Source organism: Anastrepha ludens, chromosome 5 (genome assembly GCF_028408465.1).
Source record: "Anastrepha ludens isolate Willacy chromosome 5, idAnaLude1.1, whole genome shotgun sequence".
In the NCBI taxonomy this organism is placed as follows: Eukaryota; Metazoa; Arthropoda; class Insecta; order Diptera; family Tephritidae; genus Anastrepha; species Anastrepha ludens.
In genome coordinates, this window is record NC_071501.1 from 4,421,870 (window position 1) to 4,434,287 (window position 12,418).

Genomic DNA, 12,418 nt, shown 5'->3' on the forward strand with positions numbered 1-12,418 from the left:
CATATTTATATTGGCCATAACTTCTATAGCTGTAAGTTTTCGGGGGTTTCACAAAGCGTCTGATATTGTTGTTGTTGCAGTACTTTGTTGCGATGATCATCACTTTTGTCTACTATGTAAGCGCGTTTTCGTGTTCACAGTTTATACTGAATCATTAAAATTCCCTCGGCTACACTGTATAAAATCGATAATGGCAATGAAATCAGAATAACCAAGTACAAGTAAAACTGCAGTGTCATCGATCATACCAACAAAACAACGGGATCAAATGCGGGAACAAAACCCTTATTTAACAACTTTGCGTTATATGAATTTTTCATGGGTGAAAGCGAACCAATATTTATGGCGTCATACTACCTGAAACAAATACTGATTCGCCAGGCATTTTTGGCTGCATCCACCATCAGCACCTGAACACGTTTCAACGTTGTCTTCACCAGTATAGTAGAATAGTGGTCCCTCAGTGAGTGTTAAAATACTCTAATTGGGTTCCTACACGCGTTCCAGGTTCTGTCTTCTTACTACTTCTCATCATTAGATGAAATCGGAAAGGTGCATTTCTTTACTTCCATTATCTCATTCAAAACTTTGAGTCGCTTCAACTCCAACCATAGATCTGGGCATAAGATGTGCTGAGTAAATTCCATCTATTCTCTAACTTGACAACATCACCAAGAATAAATGATAACCGCATTAGTCCTACATTGACCACAGCCTCTTTGCAACCTTATCACTGCGATTACTTGGTTCGTAGGTCTTTGCTACGGTTATTCTCAAATGTTTAGCCTATCATAAAAAGTTGGTTGTAGGCCGACTTCTGCTTCGCTGAGTTGCATTTTCGTACTATATCTATCATCAGCTAATGTATTCGAATTCCATGTCAACATTTGTGAGAACCCAGCAGGGGGTGTCACTAAGTTGAGTCGATGACGTCAGCAATGCACGCCATCTCTTTACAATTTCTGATTTCACTAACTTGCACCATAATACCTTTTATATCTGACCTTAACCTTACCTAACCCTCTTTAAAACCCCTTACCTAAACATCTTTAGAGAAGATCTCCACTTGGGGGATAATGTAGTTATCTTGCTTTGTATGGCAAAGTAGATACCAGCTAATTTCTCCAGACTCTCTTGTAAACGACGGTGGTCCATTACGAAAGTTTGGTAAATACTTGAAAATGTTATAACCGCTTGGTACCAGGTCCAAAGTATAGGAAAAACGACAGAACCGCCCATCTAAGGCCTGAGAACATCTGAGGTTGTCTCGATGTACTTTTCCTACCCTACTTCAATCTGATAAGTTGCTGACAGTAGAGGCCGAGTTGAGTGTTTTTCGTGCTTAGAGCAGCTCACAGTGGATGATTCTCCTCTAAGAATGAATAAATAAATAAATAACTGCACTGCAAATTTTTATAAACGATAATCTGGGCTAAACAATCATTCGGATTGGCACACCGCTCGACTTCGTTATACTTATTTGAGCAAAGTATATTCGGCGCCACTTCTGCCCAAAAGGTTTTTTTGCCCCGCGCTTTCACATACGACTTATGTTATGTTAAACAATTGAATAAGTGCGCATTTGTTGGCCCGACTCAATTTCCATCATTTCATCAACGGTTTCGATATTGAGCCTCAGCTTCAACGTTCACTCTATCGCAAGATATCCATTGCAGCCACTTATTTACTGCTGCATTCGATACGTTATAGGCTTCACATTTCACATTTCTTTGCTCCAACTTTTTAACTCATTTGTTCACCTAACACACAACTGGTTTTTTTCAAGCACAATTTTTTTAAGCTGTAATGCCTACATAGTAAGATTTGGCTCACTAACGTCATCTAGCGGAAAATGAATATGCGAGAGACCAATCCATTGGCCAGGTAGTGGGTTTTTCTTGGTTAAAATGCTCATAAAGACGAAGACAGTTGGGCAGAAAAGGCAATAATTTCCATTAAATTTCTTCGCAAAAGGAGAAAAAATTAAGAGTGGCAACACAACACATTGGGCAATACAAGAGGTGCCAGTAATGTTTCAGTAAAAAATTCACTTTATTATTCGAAAATAAAAAAAAGTTCCATAAAAATATTAAATGTTTAAAAATCTTGTCCAACATTTTTCAATTTTTTCAACCAAAATATTTGTATATTTTTAATAGAAATGAAAAGCTGATCTAAAAGAGTGATGCAAATGGTTATCAGATGAATTTAAGCAAATAAACTACGTGGTGCTTCCCACCTAAAGGCCTTCAACATTTGCATTTTTATTGCATAAATTGTTAGTATAACTAGTCAAGAATATGTGGTATAATTTTAAAGCGAAAATCGCATTATTCCCGATTCTATGAGCACTTAAGTGACTGCCGGTCGGTTCCGCACCGTAGCGCACGTTAGTTAGAACGACGTTTTTCTCGAAACTACTTTTTTTCAACTGGTGGGCACTCTAGCTCCAAAAGTTATCAACCAATCGTTATAAATTTTTTTCGGAGTATTCTTTATTCAATCCTAATACATATGAACCTAGTTCTGGGATTATATTATCATTAAAAATATTTTTTTAAGCAAAATAGATGAAAAAATATGGTATGAAAAAATTACATTGTGTTCAAGCGCCTCAAAGATATGCAATTTTCAATATTATTTTATCAAAATTAGGTTCATATTCTTTGGAAACATGTTGTTAACGAAAAAAAAATTGCTGTTGGTTACGGAGATAAATTGCAACTTCTGGAATGCCCACCAGCAATATACTCGGATGGCGATCGTCCATGGACAACACGCTCTAACGCCACTATTTCCGGCGGAAATGGCTTGATAGTATTTTAAAGTGTACTTAAAAATATGAGTAAAGTACGCTCCAAGTTTAAACAATTTCTAAATATTCCTTCCTTGTTCAAAAAATTCACAAATAACACCAAAATTTCGGCCTCCTAAACCGGTTTCCTCCCTTAAGGAAAATTCATTTTTGTTGCCTGTTTTTTATTCTCATATTTTGGTTTTTTATATATATTTTGCTTTTCTGGTGGCTTTGTAGAGGCATACCTCTAATTAGCACAGAAAAAGTGCAAATCAGAAATCGTTATTATTGCTAGTCCTATTAAGCAGGGGTCACAATCATAAAATATGTGGTTTCTGCAATGAAAAATACATACTTATGCCCACTTGTATTTGTAGCTGACGCTATTTTTGAGTGTTTTCCAGTTTCGCAGGTATACATCTAGTAAATATTTACAACAATGCTAGGAAAAGAACCGCTTCGCAACAAAATAACACTAGCGCACGGAGCTGCTTATATGAGTAAGCCACCATTCTGTGCTCACACGACCAGACTCTCTAAGGTATGTTATTGTTCCCCAATATGAGTGCATTGTCTGAGAGAGCTATTCGGCCCAAAAAAGAAGATTGTTGCTAGTAAAAGCATGTTTCGAAGAGCTAAAGAAATCTGGATTTTTTGAAAGTCAAAAATAATAATCACATCAAAAATATTGCTGCTTCATTCCTTCTGTAGGTATTCAATGATCGACTCAATTATTTATAGCTTACATAAAACCAGGAAAAACATTTGTGGAACTAACTAATGATCAATTTAATAGGTATTTAATTCAATTTAAGTTTATTACCCACACAATGAGTAATTGTGCAGCGGCATTAATCATGCCTTATTGTGATTCCACTGTGATTGTGTACAAGTTCGTATACCATAGGTGTGTTACAGATTAGTAGTTTTTACAATATAAAAATGAACGAAACAGTTGAGTAACTTAATTATAGGCACTTAAATTTTCAAGTGTACTTTTACATTTCGCACTTTCATGTTTTTTGATGCATATCACACATATCTCACATATTCGTACATACGTATATATGCACGTAAAAATGTGTAGTCGGTACCAGGTAGATCACTTTGCCGACACTGACGCTCTCTGAAAACAAATTAACACATAATTTTGTATGATTGTTGACCAATCGATTAGCATTTATAATACCAATTTTTTCCACATCAAATATCTCTCGCTTTTATATATATGCACATACACATATTTGTGATGAAAAAAGCAAGACAAACCAAATAAAAAATCTCAAATATTGCGTGAAAGCCAATAAACTATTCTGTTTCTAAGAGTAACCATTGTCAGCTTTAGGCGATTTTCAATCAATATGAAAGTCTATCTGCACATTCACGACTGCAAGACGCCGTTCTTTTTTTTTGAAGCAGCAAACCGCCAACAACAGAGCACCTCCGCCCGCCATGTGCTTGCCGATTTTTTGTCACTGCGGGCTTTGCGGTCAGTTTGTGGTGGCAGAACAATAAAAAAATATACGCGTCATCAGAGTTAATAATGACTAACAAAGAAATTTATAGGTATTTAGCTAACGCTGAATGGCAATTTTTTGAATTTACATACGAATGCATACATACATACACACATCTGTTTATCAAAGTGTGCCAATTAACTAACCGGGTGGGATATCACCCAGTTAATTTAAAATTCAAATAATAGCGCTCCAACCGCAAAATCTTCGTTTAAAATTCGATTAAATTAAATAAGTAAACAAAAATTTGCTATTGAACGTTTTCATTGGAAAAATGAATAAGGAAAGAAAATAAATAAAAACAGCTAATTACACACGTAGTATATATACAAGTACATATATAAATATTAGGGTGGGAAGCAATTTATGGAAACAGTTTCTGACCTATAGCCCGCGAAAAAACTATACCACCTCAACATTTTGACCACTTTTGACAATTTTTTTTTTTATGTTAACTGTTTTTTGTATAAACACATTGCTCACTGTCTTACAAAAACCATATTAATCCAAATTTCAAACTTTCTACAAAAATTGTTCACCAAAATGCTTAGCCTTTTTCAAAATGTATAGAAAAAATTTAGCATGAAATTTTGTAGCCCATTAAATTTTAGTAAAATAATGAAGTGGAAATTTAAAGTTGTTGTTGTTGAAGTGGTTGAGTATATCCACTGAAATAATCCTAATTAGTGGACAGCACCGGTTTACTCCTACTGCCCTCCTGTGATGATGTTTTTTTGATCTAAGTCAGATCCATTTAGTGAGGTCCAAGTATAGCAACAAATTCTTTATCTCGATGTCTGAGATCTCATTAATTTGCTGCAAGAAAGGCTTACCGAAAGAGCGGAGACGTGCCCTAGCTAGCCCTGGACATTCACATAAGTAGTGGACAAGACTTTCCTTCGCCCCATCCGCTTGACAGCTTCTACAGATGGGATTGAAGGGGAGGTTGAGTCTGGCTGATGATCCCCTACTTTCCAATGACCTGTAAGGGTTGCAGTGATGCGGGAGATGTTTGGCCGAGAACATCCTAACAGGTGATACGTCCCTTGGATTTTGTATGACAGCCATGTGTTTTTTGTTGTAATACATGTAGTTAATTGCTTCCATATTCTTTCGGCTAAAGCATGATAGTGTCAAGCAATGGATGATTTTAATGTGTTGAGTGGGGTGGAGACTGTCACCGCCTCTGCTATGTCTAGTGTCGAACCTTTTCTTGCTAGCTCATTCGCTATCTCATTACCCCATACGTTCCTATGAGCGGGACCTCATATCAGAGTAATTTCAAGCCAATGACTAAGCAATTCCAGCTCCTCTTTGCACTGTAAGACTAGCTTGGATGAAATGCAGTTGGAGTCTAAGGCCTTTATAGCTGCTTGATTGTCTGAGAAGATAACTACTCTTGCACCAACTTCCTTGCAGACCTTTAGTGATTTGCATGCTTCTCTGACCGCTAAGAATTCTGCCTGGAACACGCTGGCATAGTCAGGAAGTCGAATTGACTGAGAAAGGTTGAGTGGCTCCGAATGGAAGCTAGCTCCCACACCACAGTTCATTTTAGAATCGTCAGTATATATTTCAATGTCGTATCTTCCAATCACCTTCCCTTTGTTCTAATCGGCTCTCGGTGGAAAACGTATCGTAAAGTCTTTCTTGAAGTTAAAGTCGGGGATTCTGCGGGGGTCCCTGTAGGAGGATCTTGCTGTGACCGTACGACCTTGTTGTCCTGCTTCCTATGTCTCTGAGTTTCACCGCGCTGCAGGTAACGGTTGTTTTTATGGTAATAGATGAGTTAGTACATTGAGCGCTTCTGTAGGACTGGTGCTAAGCACTCCTGTAGTTAAGATACACGCTGTTCTTTGTATCTTGTTCAGCTTGATTTGGTTGTATTTTTTTTCTGTTGCGGGCCACCGGACTAGTGCCGCATATGTTAGTATTGGCCTTACAATGGCTGTGTTGGGCCAATTGCATAGTTTTGGTTGGATACCCCATTTTTTACCCAACATTCTCTTACACGTGTACAGTGCTATATTCGCTTTCTTTACCCTGTACTGTTGGACCTCCAGCAGAGTTTGGGATCTAAGATAACACCTAGGTAGTTTGTCTGTTGGGTTAACGTAAGACTAACGCCGTTTAGTTTTGGGGGATTAAAGTTTGCTATCTTGGTTTTCTTAGTGGATAGCATCAGTTCAGTTTGGCTAGGGTTTACACTTAACCACAGTCTGTGGCCCAACTACTGAGTAATACCAGAGCTCCTTCCATAATCTCAATGATTATGGTTGGAAACATTCCTGATACCAAGAGCACTATGTCATCCGCGTGCGCCACAAAATTTAAATTTAAAGTAGCTCAAAATATTTAAAATTAAAGTTTTTCGATTTCTTTTAATTAATTTTTCATTTTTTTAAATAAATAAGACGCAAAAAAAAATTTTGAAAAATGTACCGTGAGACAACCAAGTGCGCATCTGGATAACGACTAAATAAAACTCGCACAAATCTGGTACACGTATTGCTCCCTACCTCACTTATGCTTTAACCACACCCACTTTTAATATGTTAAGACTAAATTTCTGTTCGTCCGTTTGAAGCTACAATATTTTCTTCGATTCCAATACAACTTAAATTTTTTTTAAATGTGGGCGGGTATATATTTATATGGCTCAGTGCGGTCTGAATTCAGCACTTCCTTACATGTTTTAAATTAAGATTTTCCATGACGCTTAAGTGACCTCAAATCTGTATATCTGCACCACTAAAAAATTTACCATTCGGACTACGAACTATTCTCTCGCAACTCACCGATTGATACATTTGCGCTGCTGAAAGCGAACACCTCCGCCACAACTCCGCGAGCATTCACTCCACTTGCTCCAATTTCCCCAGCGTGGATAGGCGCGTTGACGTGGACTCGCGTGCGGTCGCTTTGTTGTTGAAAACCCTGAACTTTCGTTTGACGACACATCTGAAGCTTTGTCAACATCAGAACTGCTAATCGAGCTGCTAATTGGTAACTCTGTAGTTGTTGTTGCTATCATAGGTGTTTTTCGGGTACTACTGGCCGCACTGGAACTAACACTACTAATAATAGGCGCATCGGGAACACCCACACTTCGCTCAGATGTCGGCGCTTGAAAGCCACGCGGCAACTTCACCGGCTCAGTTGTTGTCCGCTGTGTTGCGGAAGAAGGTAATATGGCTGAGGCTACGGTCGGCGTAGTCGATAATACTGATTGTTCCTCGGTGTGCATTACGGTGCTAACTGGTGTTGCTTCCAGTGATTCTGTAGTGGCCAAGAGCAAAGTCGAGGTAGTTGGTGTTATGGCTATTGTTGTTGTTGACGGTTGAACAGTCGCTTCAACAGCTTCGTTTTCTGGATAAACTTCGTTTATACTCGGCTTTTCTACAGGCGCTGCACTTTGCTTGGGATAGCGCCATAGATTGGCCATTTCATAGTTGGATTTCGGATAATTAACAGCTACCGCCAGGCGATTGCTTTTTTGCTGATTGCGTTGCTTTAGCCATTCTTGGTGCTTCTGTAAAATAAAAAAGAATTATAAAAAATACTGCAAAAAGAAGAAACTGCTAAGTAAGTATTTTGTTACAGTTGGCAAAAACATTCGTGACAGGATTTAACTTTAAAACTTCTTTAAGATCTAAATCGGACGGCGGATGTTACAACGACTCGAGCCAATAATAATTCTTATGAATAGGGTGCATGAAACCATTCTTAGCACTCCGTGCAATGGGACTTTATGCCGACTTCGGACAGCAGATGGGTTAGGGGTGGGCAGATTTGGCCGTACATGGATATTTGTCATTGTTTTTGGATGGCGTTTGCCAACTAAAAAAATTCCGAAGACTAGATATTTGTTATCGGTGGCCGCCGTAGCCGAATGGGTCGGTGCGTGACTACCATTCGGAACTCAGAGAGAACGTAGGTTCGAATCTCGGTGAAACACCAAAATTAAGAAAAAGTTGTTTCTAATAGCGGTCGCCCTTTGGCAGGCAATGGCAAACCTCCGAGTGTACTTCTGCCATGAAAAAGCTCCTCATAAAAAATATCTGCCGTTCGGAGACCGCTTGGAACTGTTGGCCTCTCAATTTGTGGAACATCAAGACGCACGGCAGAGGAGGCGCTCAGCCAAACAGCCAAAATTTAGAGAATTACAAACCAAGGTGCCAAGCTCCAATTCATCCTAAGAACTAAACCGAATTAACGATGTCAGGGACATTAAGCAATGCAATTCTCGCTGGCCTTTGCACCTTTCTGCAGTAATTTCAAAACTGGCATTATAATATAAAAATGCAATAATATTAGTTGTTGTTGATAATAAAATTAACCATCACTGGCACCATCAAGAGCGTAAGTGAAACTTCTCACCCGAAGAGTGGAGGCAGAAAAGTTAACAAACGGAATATTTGTCATCACTTGCAAAAACCGGTGGAAGAAGACTTATCAGCTGAGATTGGTAAAAAATATTTGTGTTATTCTAAAAAATTACCACAAATATACTTAAAAAATTATCGCTTTTATTATTATTCTTAAGTTTACCATTTTAGCGTTTCTGACTATAAAGTGCAAATTTACCGCAAGGACAGAAATACAACAAAGTATCAAATTCCACAAAAAACGAATTCATTGTTTACAAAAAGTTCAATGCTTACAGCGCATTTCTGGAGAATTTGCTGGCTAAAATTTCTCCAGCACAAACTGAGCGTCTCTCTTGCATCTCCTTGTTCTCTCAATCTTTGAGTGACGCTAATTTTTTTGGCGTTTGTCTATGATATCTTAGATCATCCCTTTTCAGATGATGCAACGTACCCAGTTATTCGCAAATTAGTTTAAAGCTTATCATTCCATAACTATTTTCTCATTTTTTGAATTTATATGTAAAACAGTTTTGCTCGATACCCAAGTAGTCTCCCTAATTAATTGTGATGGTAATTATTTCATTTTACCGAGCCCAATAAATAAGTAACTAATTAGCATACCAGTAGGCGTTTTTAGCAACTATATATTCCGTGTTATACGAAGAGGTATAAATTATTAGTTGCAAAATGTTTTAAGTACATTTACATATTTTCATATTGAAACCAGACCCACCTCAATTCGCATACAAATGTATAGATCATACTTACAGAAAACACGACGCATATACATTATCGATTCTGAGAAATTAAAAAAAGCCCTTGGTGGCTTAGCCCATTTTGCACGACGATATGTGAAAATACATATTTTTCGTTTGCTGGAAGATCGTTATAGTCAAATGTATACATATATATAATTATAGTACAGGGTTTGATTGAAAAGTAATGAGCCTTATTTTTTTTTAAGCAGTTGTATTAAACCTTTTGGCTTGCACAACTAATATTCTTCAAAATAGGACCCTTAAGCGTCAATACACCGCTGGTAGCGGTCCTTCCACTGCAGGAAACATTTTTTAAACTCATCCGCCGGAATCACGTTTAATTCGGCTGTCCCAGTTTTTTGGATCGCCTCGATGGAGTCGAAACGCCTCCCCTTCAGCTTTCTTTTCAGACGCAGGAACAAGAAGAAGTCCGGAGGGGACAGGTCTGGGCTGTAGGGAGGGTGGGGAAGCGCCGGAACCCCCATCTTGGCCAATGCAGAGGTCTTCACCGTTTTACCTGGGCACTGGTCAGAGATTGGTCCCCGTAAGCCTCCTTGAGTAGCCCAATGGTTTCGGTACTCGTTTTGTTAAGCTTTACGCAAAATTTGATCGAGTAACGTTGCTCCAACGATCGCTGCATTTTCGCCACTGCAAAATCCTAACACACTTTTAAAACAGCTTTCACGAGCGGAGCGATGTTGACTGCAACGCTGTTGCCAGCTGGGACCGGTTTCTAGTGGATCCCCACTAAAAGATCCCCACAGCTTCTGCAATGACGGATAAATGGTAACCCTAGGTTTTCCACGTGTGTGCCGATCGTCCAGTGACCAGTAAACACAGCTACGTATTTGGAAATTAAATGGCGAGGAGTTCAAATGACTTTTTGAGTTCTCTGTATATTGTCATGTTGTCTTTTATTCGATATGAGCTATTACATCTCTCTCACCTATATACCCTCAAGCTGTTATATGCTATGTTAGTTGAGTCCAGGCTTAACTTAGCTGTCTTCATATGGAGACCATATCATATTACGCATAGTAAAGGGTTTTCCAATAACAGGTGTTGTCTATCGCTATCGAGAGATGATTAACGATTTTTATGGCCGGAATTCGATGGTATTGCTCTGGACAACGTTTATTTTCAACAAGACGGCGCTACGTGCCACACAGCAACAAAACCATTGATCTTTTACGGGAAAAGTTTCCCGACCGTGTTATCTCTCGAAGAGGTGATCACAATTGGCCACCGAGATCTTGTGATTTAACACCTTGTGACTTTTTTCTTTGGAGCCACGTGAAAGAGAAGGTCTACGCCAACAGCCCAGGGTTGATTCAAGACCGCAAAGATGGAATTCGTGAGGCTATCGAGGACATAGGGCAGCCACTTTGCAATTCGGTTATGGAAAATTTCATGAAAAGGATATTGTCCTATAAGCGTGGTCGTGGTGGTAATTTGCCTGATATTATTTTCTATTCATTTATATTAAAAAATAGCATTTTTCTTTGAATATGAAAATAACACCTCTCATTGGAAAACCCTATATAATGCAAGTCTGGCGAATACAAAAGATCTTAGTAAAGTTTGAGCCCGTTCTTTGAACTTTCCTGATTCAATTCCTCCATATAAATCCCGTTGTTAGCTTTTATCTCTGAAACCTCTACAATCTTTTTAATTAGTATTCTAGCTGGATGAGTATGTATGTACGCAATTTACAATAAAGAGCGATGGTCCAGTCTAGAGCGCTGCAGAACTATAAAGTGTTTTGTGACAGAACAGAAAACTGTCGAACTTTCTTCTAAAACTTGGAAGAAAAGACGTTCGGTTGATGGTCGGCATTATTACGGCACAACTCATGGGCATTTGACGTCCATTGGAATCATTGAGGACCCGATTAGAGAAGGCGGATAGCACAGCGAATTTTCTCTGTGAGTGTCGTACCTTTGCTAGAAGAAGAAGGCTACAAATTTTGGGTTTCGATGTCATGAGAATGAGTAATATTCGGTCTCTCAAACTGGAGAATATTTTCAGATTTGCCAAAGAATCCGGAAAATTCTCACAAGACTAGCTATCTCTGTTTCTGTCTTCATTCTATGCTACATCTTTCTTTCTGTTACTTCTCTCCTTTCCTCCTTGCTTATCTACTATTTTACTTTCTAGAGCTGTGAATGCAATGGGCTTCTTAGCCTGAGTGTTTTTGGAGTCACCAATTTCTCGCTGCTTCTTGCGAGAAGTCGGGTGCGAAATGCAAAACGGTAATTACTTTAAGTGTTGTAGGAAATTCACTAAAATCTGTAAATTTATTCAACTTTTGGTTACAAATTCTTTATATTTCGTAGGTTAATAATTTAAGTCTAACTCTAATATTTAATTTAACACCGATCACTAGTCACCTGAATTAGTGCACGGGCATCAGCTGTCTGTTAGTTAGATAAATGGCAGTCCAGAGTATTGTTTCCAAGCGCGCGGAAGCATTTTGCCGAGAGCACCTTAAAGTAAATAAAGCTTTTGTTTGTCGCACCATTATTCGTTACAATGATACTGGTAACATTGCGAAACGTCATGGAGGTGGTCATCAAAAGACTGCAACATCACGTGAAATGGTTCAAAAAGTGAAAGAGCGACTTGAGCGATATCCCCGACGAAGTGCCAATCAAATGGCGAAAGAACTGAAAATATCTGACCATAGCATCTACCGCATACTGTAAAATGTTATCAAAGTCAAGCCTAAGAAGATCCAAAAGGCGCATGATCTCACACCGAAGCAGCAATAAGTCAGACTTGAGAGAGCAAGGAGTTGCTTCGGTTGACCGGCAACGGTCACTTTCCGAACATTGTGTCTTCTGAGAAGAAAATTTTTCAAATTGAGCAATTTGCAAACTCCCAAAACGGTAGGGTTTATTTGCCCCACCGTTCGTACGAAAATTTGAGTCATCGATTGGCCACCAGGAGGTAGCACCCGCCACAGGTAATGGTTTG

At 38.8% G+C, this 12,418-nt stretch overlaps 1 protein-coding gene across 1 annotated transcript in view; it reads right to left on the bottom strand.

Moving 5' to 3' along the window:
• Window positions 1–12,418, bottom strand: part of LOC128864203 (thrombospondin type-1 domain-containing protein 4) — a 203,148-nt gene that overhangs the window by 112,776 nt on the left and 77,954 nt on the right. The window contains exon 4 of the mRNA XM_054103760.1: window positions 7,113–7,846. Within this exon, the coding sequence (XP_053959735.1) occupies window positions 7,113–7,846 (734 nt within the window). The remainder of the gene's footprint in view (window positions 1–7,112; window positions 7,847–12,418) is intronic.